This window comes from Anser anser (genome assembly GCF_964211835.1).
Source record: "Anser anser genome assembly, chromosome: 2".
In the NCBI taxonomy this organism is placed as follows: Eukaryota; Metazoa; Chordata; class Aves; order Anseriformes; family Anatidae; genus Anser; species Anser anser.
The window spans coordinates 135700975-135713269 of NC_139721.1; the positions used below are offsets into that span (position 1 = coordinate 135700975).

The following is a 12295-nucleotide window of genomic DNA, read 5'->3' on the forward strand; positions in this document are numbered from 1 at the left end:
CCCTTCCCTTCCCATAGTCCATTTACCTTTCTTGGTTCTCTGGGACTGGGCGAAGGATGCGCACGGCTCCCTGTATGGACATATGCATACTGTGCTTGGGTATGGGTTGGATGTGTGTCTGACGAGTATCAGTAAGGATTTCCAACTGGCACTGCTGTCACATAGGAACATAAATACTATAGACTGTCAACATACCTCGAGGGATACCTTAAAGTAATAAGTTTTCTTTCTTGGTTCTGCAAGGAAGAGTCTAGTGCAAGCTTGGTTAACTTACTCATTAAATATCAGGAAAATGATCTCTGAAATGAAGGAAGAGGAGAAGACTGCTATTTGTTTCTCCTCTGGTGGTGAAAGGAAGCACTGAAGTTTTGCAAATGGATAAAATTTTTAGTGGGAGTCAGTGGAAGAGTGAACACAAGGAGTAATTGTCTCCTAATACATGGCATTTTAGGCTAAGCTATGAAAAAAATATATTTCATATTATCGATTATATTTCTTTCTTTAAATTATTTTCCTTGTAGACTGCAGTTTTGCTTTACTGCGTAAGAGAACCAATGTGATTTCCCTGAAACACAGAATGTGCTACATAATATAACTTAAGGCTAGCATACTGTGTTTCAGTATTCTTGACTTCATTGTTCAAAACCCAGGACTGTTACCCTCAAAGTCACAAAGGTTTAACTTTTTGATTTATTTTTTTATTATTGGCTGGAGATAAAGGTAACATTCTGAAGATTTCTCTTTGCAACTACAAATCTAGATGCTGATGGTTTCATAATGAGACCTCCTATTCTTCTAAAATCTTAATTTGATCAACTGAAACCACAACAAAAAAAAACCACAAAAATTTCTGAGCTTTGCAAATAAATTGGAAAAGCTGGCAACTGCTATTCTGTATTTCCAAAAGGATATTAAACAGTTTCCTCACATATTTGTTAATGTTACGTCATGAAGATCCAGATACTGACACAATGCCTGATTTATTACTTTTGTACTTAGGGTAACCAGGGCTTGCCTGGACTACCTGGACCCCGTGGACCAAAAGGTGATGGCCATAAAGGTGAAGCTGTAAGTATAATTTTAATTCTCTACTTTTTGTTGTTTGTAATTAGATTCTGTACTTTGTGTTCTGCTTCTACTACTACTACTGTGTATGCTCTCTGTGTATCTAACTAACTAAGTGTAATTACGTTTTTCTTTCGTTCTTTAGCTTATTTAAGTATCTCACATATATTTTGAAGCCCTCTCCTGTCCTAGGTACAGTACCAGCCCTACAGACAATCAGAACTGGACATAAACTGAACTACTTTTCATCAACATGAAAGGGATGCCATGTAATTCCATCAAAACCTTCATGGCTGCTCATACATGTTTAATGAAATTACTGCTTTGAATTCTTCCCTTTTCTCCTTCCTGCCTTCCTGCATTCCTGCCTTCCTTTTTTTGTTCAGGATCTCTAGTAACATCTTCTTGGCCAAATCTTGGAGCCTTCACTGCCTTGTTTTTTCAGCTGCTTCTCATATCAAGGAGAGTCAAGTTATATTTTTCTGAAGACCACCCCCCCCTTGCTTTCCTGATAGTTACCTCCTGAAGGGGTTAACACCTGAGTGTTCCACTTGGCACATCCATTACAAGGGCCTATCATCCTAAATCTCAGTCATCCAAAGCCACACAGACGTGTTTGACCACCCTTTCACTAGAAGGTGTGAATACTGTTACCATCCTTCTATCACCACAGGTCTGTAATCCAGCCTTTTTCCACACTACAACCACAAAAGCTCTCCCAAATATGCTGAGGTGGGACCTGATTGCTTCCAAATAGGTCATGGCTCAGCTCCAATTTCCTGTCATTCGAACTGATCCTGGGAAGAGATCCCAGCCCTCCTTTCCTTTTGGGGTTCAGAATTAGTTCAAAGGGCACTCACTCAAAATTCCTGGATAAATGCTATGTACCTGACATATTTCACAGCACTTGGTGACACCAGACCAGCTCGAGGCTCCTTGGAAGGTCAAAGAGTGCCGGTTATGGACCCAGATCATTGATCCATTGAACAGGGTACATACAAACTAATGAAAAACCCTATCATTATCCCAAATAAAACCAAAAAGCAAATGCAAAGGTGATCATAAAGAAGGCAGTGATGCAAATAGACGATTGAAAAAAGATGTATTTGGCCTTAAAATGCATCATAGCAACTAAGTTTTAAGCCTCACAAGATTTCTGTCTAAGCTAGATGAGAAAAAAAAATGTCAGTAGATACAGAATCAAAGAGATCAGTGAGAGACTGAAAACTTTTCATTCCTAAATAATTGAAGAATTCAAGATCAGCCTGGTTTGGTAACCATTGATTAATAAAGCTACCCAAAGGCTGCTTGCAGTTTGCCCAGTCACCAGTCACAGGATGGCAAACTTAGGTGTATGTGTGCATGCTGCACTGCTATTACTGACCAAATAATTAAAAAAAAAGAAAAAAAAGAAAAAAGCTTCAGTATTGTATGCAGTATTCAGTATGCAGTAGTATTCCTGATGTTTATTACAATATGTTTATTATAGGTTTCCACCTTTGCATGCCCCATGGTCTGGAAAATCCCACTCTATAAATCACTTGTGGACATGAACAAGATTTATGTAGTTAAGCAGAGATCTGCCCTCTGAATGCTGAAAGGGAGGGTAGGGATGCCTCCAGCAGTATGAAGGGCAGCTGAAGGGGCTGGGCTGTGAGGGATTGAATGGGAAGTTCAGCAACAGGCTGTCAACACAAATAAATCAAAATATGTTAGTTCTGCCCGACCCCCAGGTTTAATGGATCAGCTCTGGTATACCAGATGTGTAATGTCTGCGGTGTATGAATCATGGAGCAACATCTGCTTTCTGACTGGTTTCTCTGAGCTGAGAACAGCTCTGATATTCTTAAGTCAAGAGCAGGACTTTTTTTCCTCCACTCTGGTAGTCTTTTTAGGTTTCCACCTGGGACTGACTATGGCTGTTGCTCAGTACACATTGGAAATATTATGCACTCGACAAAATAGAGCAGATACAGAGATGTTAATAACTACTGCTGAAATTCTTTTCTATATGGAAGAACGTAAGTACCACTTCGTTAGGACTGCTACTGACATGCTTTATTCCTCTGCTATACCAGGGACCTCCGGGACCAGCAGGCCCTCCAGGACCAGCAGGCCCAAAAGGTGTGGGAGATCCTGGACCAAAGGTACAATGGCAGTACGTTCATCTGACTAGTAGACAGGGTAGACAAATATGTCTCCCAAAAGTACATCAAATTAGGATGACAAAATGCTGCAATCTCATCTCCCACTTTGTATTTCAGTCGGAAGAAAAGCTTGCAATAGGCTTCTCTGCCATGTTAGATACATACCAGTTCTTGCTTTATCTCTGCAGATCTTTCATACAACCAGAGACCCAGGATGTTTCTAGGTACTGGCGTTTCCATGTAGAAGTTAGAATCCAATGCAAGTACAGTATTGACTAATAATAACACATCTCCTTTCTTCTATGGCAATGAAAAGGGCAAAGGCCCCCAATGAGTAAGCGGAAATAGTGGTTACTGGAAACAATTAAATATTTTTGAAGTTACTAGAAATTGACTCCCAAGAGAAGACTGAATCTTAGTCTAAAATGAATATCATGATGGCACATTATAAATGAATAACTTGATGGCAAAAAAAAAAAAAAAAAAAGATACAGAGATTAGAAATACATCACTGAAATACTGCCTTTTTTTTGTTGTTCTTGTTTTGCTTTTTCCATAAAACACAAAATAACTAAATGTTAAAAAGTTCTAAGCAGGGTAAAATTGAATTTAAAAAGTCAAATTGTAACTACCATGTTATAAAAAACTTGGAAAAAAAAACAGACTTATGACTAAGATCATATAAGAAATCGTTTTAAAATATCCCGCAGAGTGGTTTTATTAATGATTTCCTTATCACATGTGTGAAGTAGGAAACAGGGAACATGCTGCAACAGAAAGCAAAATAAATATTGCCCAAACAAAATTTTTCCCAAACAGAAGGGACTTTAAACTTTAGTTCCCAGAACATGAGATTTCCCATTAAAAGCAAACAACAATAATGTCTTTAAAATATATCCACAATAAAGGAAAAACTGAATGCCATTCATCCTTAGAATGACCAATAGCCTGCTAACAGGGACCTGAAAAACCTGGCTTTATGCTTCTGTTCTGCCACTTATCAATTCAAGATATTCCACATGAAATAATGTGGTCTGGAACGTGACAGAACTACTAAAGAACTAAAAGTAATTTCAGTTATGTCATTCAGTATAGACTTACCGAAAATATATACAGCTAAACTAACTAGATATTTTATGAGGGGATTTTTTCTTTTTTTTTTTTTCTTTTTTTTTTTTCTTTTTTTCAAATAAAGATTTTACACTTGATATAATGCCATCTTACAAGAAATTTTTCTTGGTACCACAGAATAACATTCCATTACAGCCTAGGATATTGTATAAAAATACGAAGGCAGATATTACATAAAAATGTAACCTCTGGCTACAAAATGTCTGGAGGCATCTTTCCATCTGGAATTAACCCGTGCCTCCTACTGGAGAGTAGCATTTCCCCAGAAAAAGGAATTGGAATGTCATGTCAGGTCATCGAATAAGAATATCTCCCACCATGATATCATGGCTGAACGATTACAAACACTAGAAATATACATCAAAATTTCAATGGGAATATAGGAGTTTGATTTAAAGAAACTTGAGTTAAACAAATACAAAATGCAAATAAATGGGGTTTGTTTGTTTGTTTATTTTTTGTTTGTTTTATTTTTCTGTTTGTTTGTTTTTAAGTGAAAGGAAACCACTAGAATAACTGCAGTGAAATTTCTCACAGCAGGAATTTTTTATCTCAACAGTTGTGGTTGTGTTTCTGAAAAGTATCAGAAATATACAAAGTATACAGAAATAAACTTAAGAAAACCATAGTGGTTGGCTAATATAAGAGATCAAAAAGCGGGTCACAGGTCACTTTTGTTCTTATAGTCATGAATCCACGTAATTGCTGGGTCAAGCAGTTATTTGGCTATATAATTATTAGGAAAGTTCCAAACCAGATCATGACTGACAGAAGAACAAAATATTATCATAAAATGCCTTAGATGGGAGGAGGTAAGAGCTGTAAAGTAAAAGGAAATATATCTAGTTTTTGCACTGGAGGATATGTGATCTAGTCTTTTTATCACAGGCATTCTTAAACCTCTGTAACTGTCATGACATAATAAGATATATATATATATAAATAACTCATACATTAGCTATTACAATACTTAGGTTTTCACCTTCAGCTCTAAGTGATGTAAATCATTGTCAATCAAAGTGAATTGTGTATATTCTCTTATAAAGACGTCATGTCCTTAGTTGTCGGTCTCTTCTCCACCTTTGAACAACCTCAGAGGTATTACCATCCTTGCAGGTCTGAGAGCTAAAGTATATTAATGGTACTAGCAAAGGAGATTTATTGGTAATTTCTTGTTGTGGAGGAATATGACCGATGTTCTGTTAATTGAACATTATTGATTCATAATAAATTTGTGCAAAAGAAGTGACCAAGAAGTGAGGCTGTTATAGTTTAATAGTATTTGATTATTCCAGAAATAGGATAATGGGATATTTATGATAGGAGTTGGGTATTATACAGCCTAATGGGCAAGGCTTCAGAACCTACAGTCAGCCTGGTTTAGGCAAGACACACACAGACAAGACACATGCCATTAGAAGCTTCCTATAGAGCAGAGAGCTCTACTCCTCATAACCAGTCGTGGGGTAGATTGAGAATGCACCATATCTGTGGGATATGGAGAGGTGGCATTTCATTCTAGGAAGAGTTGCATTACAAAAAAAAAAACAAAACAAAAACAAAAACTGTAGTAATAACTGTCTTTGCAAGTAACACAAAGAACATAATTAGGGCAAACCATGCTAATATCAAATTTTGTTTGAAAAATCCAGCATAGATCCACAGGTTTGTTGCGTTGCAGTGTGATATTGCCAAAAAATCTGGCTTATCTAGCAATCTCTGTCAGATTTTTTTTTTTTTAAATCAGAGTTAAAAACACCTGATACAAAAAATTAATTTGTATTTTTAACTTTAAAATAGGCAAGTTTTTTTTTTTGTGATTGAACTAGATTGGCGTGTTAATGCTGTAGGGTGAGAATGTGTACTGATTCTCTAAGTGGTGAGCAGCTGTTGCTTTTGCAATGTGGGACTTGTTCCAAAGCATTCATTATCTAGGTAAGTAGTCACACCTGTGATGCAGTTCTGTGCATCCATGCTAAACGTGGTGGAGTGTACACTGGAAAAAAAAAAAAGAAACAAAGAATACAAACAGCTTTTCTCCCTCCTTTCAATTTTGTACTCCTGTTTGCTTATACAAAGTTTGGAAACTTTAGTCTCTACAGAGCTTCCTGGTAGCAAAGGTGCTGCAAGGGAGAACAATTTGCTTGAATTGCAAAAATTCCCCTAGAACTTAGTTCATAAAATGCATAATCTTCCATTTTTTGTTTTTTGTTTTTTTTTTTGTCTGAATTTTAATAAAATATAAGTACACTGGCTATCTCCTATTATCCTTTCCTTATTATCCTTATCCTTTCCACATTTAAATAAACAAACAGGCAAACAAAAAATCCAGCAATCTCAGCATATAAAAAGAACATTTATTTGATGAAAGTGACTCATAAATTTACACAATAGTTAATGTAAAATTCCTTTGACTGTCATTACATAAGAATGTTCCATTCAGCTGAATCAGAGTTCTGTTCTCCCCCCTTTCAGAAATGGCTCACATATGTGCACACTGCAAGATAGGAATTTTGTGTATCAGAGGTCAAATTCACATGAAAACACAATTGGAACATGTGGGATGCATTCAATCCTGGCAGCACCCTATTTTCTCTAGCATTAAAACAGAGGCACATAATGTCAGAGGATTAAAAAAAGACTTAAAAGCACTATTGCCAACTAGGAGGTGGGTTGCAGACATTCAAGAGCAAGAGCACATCACTAGAAATAAAGGTTCATTCTCAATAATTGCACAACAGAAAGATTGTTAAACTCACCAGCATAGCCCCTAGCGTATGAAGATTTGGGCTGGATGCATTTGCAATATAAATAACTTCTGCAGCTTGGGGCCTGTCTATTTGAAATGAAATGAGGAAGGTGGAGATGCAGTTACTCTTTTCTTAGATGTTCTTCTTATAAATACCCTTCTATCAACTAGTTCTCACTAAAGAGAGCATTGCAGTGTCTCCTGTGTGTTTCAATATCAAATATACATGCCTCACAGTAAATGAGATGTATATGTTGAGAGGCCAAAATTTATTTTCCAGGTGAACATTAGCTCGTTTAATGAGTTTTCTTGATCCAGTGATAAGGAATAGGCATTGGAGTACCATACTTTCATTGTCTTGATTCAGCTCTTTCTTTCTTGTTTCAGTGGTGTTTTTCTAGTTCACTGCAGATGGTGACAAGCTTGTCTACAAGCACAGTGCAGAAAATAAATTAGAGCTCATCAAAGAGCAGTACTAATCCTTCTTGAAATGAATTCCCTGGAGGACAGCTTAGTGTCACATCTTAGAAAAAAGAACTGCTCCACTTCACAACTCATAAAGTAAAATAGAAGTCTTTTTCCTAAGCCAAGAAATACAGAAACTTTGAGAATTACTATAAAGCTGTACAAAAGAGCTTTTCAGTGAGACATCTGGTATTAACTAAGCATGTGAAGCTAAAATTCAATCCTTCACCTGCAATGACCCTGTGTAAGAATGTATTACCCATGGGAGGAAGAGAGACACAACTTCAAGTCCCTCATGTGCTCTTTTTGGTCAGGGCTGATCCAAGAGCAGGTAGCAGGTATATTCAATACCGGAACACATGGAATTGTTTCCCTGCTGAGGAACTTCCCTTCACAGTGGATTACAGGCTGCTTCACAATCCACAGCAGCCCAGAATCTCCAAAAAGCAATGCATACTGTAAAGCCTTATCTAAATAACCACCTTTTAGCTTTGGTACCTCTGGCACGTTTCAGAGGCTTAGGCAAGGAAACCTCTGGCTGCTCTGTGCAACATCTGCTTAGGTTTGTTTCATGGTTTATGAGGACACTGAAGACTGATAATTTTTCCCTTAATAACAGATGGAACTAAATAAGAAGACGGCTATATTTACCTAGACTCTGAGTGTTTGCTAGTAATATGACAATCTGAAGCTAAGGAAAAGACTTTGCAGGAGGAACTGATAAACCAGAGAGGTTTTAATAGATGAGGAATACCTACCCTTCATCTCACTGCAGAGGGACATTTCCCAGCACCATGTGTCAGGCTTTAGTGCTATGATCTTGAAGTGCTTAAGATTGTAATTAAATGTTTACAGCTAGAATCTGCCACAAACTCAAAACAAAACAAAAGAAAAAGTTCAAGGCATTTCCAGTGTCCTTGCTGTTTGCATTAGTAGGGAAGGTCTGATATAAAAGTCTCAGATCATCACAGTAAGAACACCTTTCATACTTGAGAAAAAAGTAGCTGTCTCTTTTGGTCCCTTTTCCAAACCAGTCCAGACCAAACCAAACCAACCAACAAACTCCCCTCTCTGATCACATCTGAAGGAGAAATTCCCCCTGACTGAATCCGACAGTTGCCTTAACCCACAGACTGTGAGCTTGACACACCAATTTAAAGCTAAGAGCATCCCTGGACCATGCCTGTGTCCTGACTCAAGTTGGCCAGGGTCCATTGCTTTGGGAGAAAAACGATTTGAAAATAAATTTGGAAGCCAAATGTTACATCAAGAAGGAAAGCATTATAAGCTTAACTTAAGCCCCAGCCTTTGGATTCCGGGTTCCCACCTCTCCAAATCCATCAAACCTGAGCACAGTTTAGGCTCTGATATATTTACATAAACAGTACAAGTCAGGACTTCGCATGGGAGCTTCATAACCATGTACAAAAACCACAGATTGGAGTGGTCTGTCACTGGAGGCTGAATCTTGGGCATTTCACCTAAAAAGCACTCATTATAATGTGAAAGCTGCACAATTCTTCACTGAAAGTAAAAGAAGTCATTAAAAGATTCTGTACTTTTCTTTCCTTCCATTTTAATCAGCACAATATATTCTTTCTTTTCACCTACCACAAAGTCTCATCTGAGATCTGCGTGATTCATGCTTGCACCTCTCTTCTGGTTAGAATGCTCCCTCTGCAGGCACATCCATTTCTAGAGCTTTTCCTACTGCAAAAACTGGTAGAATGAAGGATTTTATCAATGAAAATGTCTACTTTGTCAAGAAATACCATCTCTTCTTTTTGGCTCTGATGTTAATATATTGGATGATCAATAGCTTATCAGAACATTTTTTATTTTTTTTTCACTTGCCAGCACATACACAGATTTAAGGACATTTACTGAACCTGGTTCAGAATTTTCTGCATCTATAACTTACTTTTTTTTTCATTTCTTTTTGAACTGATGAGCATTTTCTAGTGAAAATATGCTGCATGTGTGCCTGTTGACTTGTACAGTTACAGACTATGAAAAACAAAACTTCCTCTATGTCTCTGTGCCTTCTCCTGCCGATAAGGTGCCCTGGCCCCTACCTCTTCCCAGTGGGCATCCTGTCCATCCTGGCAAGCACTTACAGAACATGATAGAAAAAAATGTTGTCATTTTCAAATGATTTTTTTTCTTTTTTTTTTTTTTTCTTTCCGTAGCTGATAAGATAGAGTGTTACTCTGCTGGTGGTTTAGATCATGTGGATCTTTGCTTGGGGAATAGAGTGTTCTTAGAACTTAAATGAAGTGGGTGCCTACATTTTGGGCTTTTTTGCTTGTTGTTTGATCTATAATGCAACTGTTTATAACATTTTTGTATTTTGCTTTTGAAACTCAGAAGTTTGACAAACTGCTTTGTAAGTGGATGAAAGGTGTAACAGTTAATAAATGTAAAACTACTGATGATACCGTGACTCTTTACAGGGAGACCGCGGAATGACAGGCTATCCTGGGCCTCCCGGGCTGCGGGGGAGCGGAACGGTTGGTCCCAAGGTTGGTGTGGCACTGCCTTGAAGCTTTCTGCACTTTTATACTGCCAGACTCTGATCTCTCTGACACCCGAATAGCTTCTTCAGTTATTGATTTATATTGGTGCAACTGCAGGAGACATCAGGCTTAAAAACATGGGCACCAGGCATGCACTTCTACTGCCTGGGTTAGGAAGGAATACTGACTGGATGAAAATTGCATTCGCAGCCAGATTTTGTGAGATTACAGTTGGAAATTACACAGAACTGTCAGGCTAACAAATGAGTTAAATGACACATTCTTCTGCTTGTATCGATTATGTTTCCAAAAGATTCTTTTGTGGATGAAAATATGTCAAATATGAATTCTATGTTTTGTTCAATGAAATTGAATCCAATTAATCTCATTAGTAAAACCATTAGGAAAGAAACATAAAAACAAGAAGTTAATTCTGTAAGGAGCCAGCATGCAACATCTGGACAATTCTTTCCTCCCTCAACTATAATGACTGATAATTCAAAAAGAAAAAAAATTCCTGGTAAAAAGGTAATTCAGAGTGTGCCTGTATTACTTTACAATGGATGTGTCCATCAGTTATTTTTACAAAGTCAGTGGGGAGATATATTGGATTTGTGTGTTTTTCTCCACATTAATTTAAGTTAATAATAGATACATCTTTGTAACTTAAACTTCCGTAGCAGAAGCTGGCAGAAGTCTCTAGTTTAAACAAACTGATATCTGAATGGAGAAACATTGCTATTACCAACCTGATACAGAAATGTAGTGAGGAGTAGAGCGTGAATATTTTTGCAGGATATATGTCTGACTTTGCTTTGCTTTCTGAAAGCTAAAGCAATTTCACTTCCTTGGTAAATCATACAGACACAGTCAGTTTAAAAAGTTTGGTAAGAGTAAGTTTGGACTGAGTGTCAAAATCCCACAAAATGCGTGACCCTATATACTGCTTCCCCAGAGCCTTCAAGAATGAAAAATAAGTTATTTGTGGGGAAACAATACCTTGTTTTCAGGGGTGAGGGCCTGCTTGCAGCATCTAGTTCTTGTGATAAGATTTTTAGAACAACAATGTTTTGGGTGAACCCCTGCTTATATTTACACAGATTAACAGTATTTTTCACAAGACATTCTCTCAAGGTTTGTGGCAAAATCTTTTGTCACACAGACGCGCACAAAGGCTTCACCTGTCTTTTACTGTAGCTACACAAAGCAGCAGGTGCTCCTCTGGCTTTTGTTTCCTCCTCTCCCACTTATGATTTTCTGACCTGGTGCTCCCAGAGACTGTGGCACCATGGTGGTTTGGAATATACGTGTACGTGGCGCACAAGAGCTAACGTGCCTGGCAGGTTAACTTGCACTGGGTTTTACTGCTCTGGCCCTTTGTGCATCTACTGTTGGGTTGCCTTTGTGATTTGGAGTAATTGCACAAAGCTGTTGCATAAAGTCGGTTTCTGCCCCGGAAACCTGTGAAAAGTATCACACTGTTTCATGGGAATATCTTAGTCTTTAATTATTTTGAGCTTAATTGTTCCTTTACTTTCCTGGGAATTTGCCAGGGATAATTACTAAAGCCTACAGTGTGAAAATGTAAACCAAAGAAGGATCAGAACTAGAGTCCTTAAAAAGGTTTTACTTTTGCTTGCAGCAAATTTGAGATTACTTATTTAGTGTTCCCAGGAATAGTGTTTATCTCCTAATTCTTTTTTTTTTTTTTTTTTCCCACTGACTGTCATAGGGTATTATGGGACGGGTAGGCTTGCCTGGTCCACCTGGCCTGCCTGGTGAGAGCATACAAGGAGACAAGGTAATCCAGTTCAATATGATAATGTGTCCAATTTCTTCTCAAAACTGTCTCTTCAAGGAGTTTCAAGGAGTCTGTTTTTCTTCCTGCATAAATTCTGTTTGCCACTGAGTCAGTGAACTCCTGCAAATATTCAATGTGAATTTAAGTTTCTTGTTCATAAGCTGTGCAAAATTTAGTTGTCGACTTTCAGTATTTTGGGTACCTGATTGATTGCTCTCCTATTTTACTTGTCGCTACAAATATATTTAATCTGGAAAAAAAAAATCTCATCTCTGTCACATCTTATTGATTTACTTGGATTTAAAGCAGTGTCCAAAGAAAACATCTAGAGCTTGCTCTGGATGCCATTATATAAAGACAGTAACAGAGAGCTACCATGTTTTGCCAAGAGAAGTCAAACAACACATAAATATAGAAATAT

At 37.6% G+C, this 12295-nt stretch overlaps 1 protein-coding gene across 2 annotated transcripts in view; it reads left to right on the forward strand.

The window, feature by feature from the left end:
* COL28A1 (collagen type XXVIII alpha 1 chain) overlaps positions 1 to 12295 on the forward strand; it is a 64960-nt gene that overhangs the window by 39910 nt on the left and 12755 nt on the right. For both annotated transcript variants that reach the window (XM_083826912.1, XM_083826911.1), the window contains 4 exons: positions 1000 to 1068; positions 3144 to 3212; positions 10011 to 10079; positions 11806 to 11874. In XM_083826912.1, coding sequence (XP_083683038.1) covers positions 1000 to 1068; positions 3144 to 3212; positions 10011 to 10079; positions 11806 to 11874 — 276 coding nt within the window. The remainder of the gene's footprint in view (positions 1 to 999; positions 1069 to 3143; positions 3213 to 10010; positions 10080 to 11805; positions 11875 to 12295) is intronic.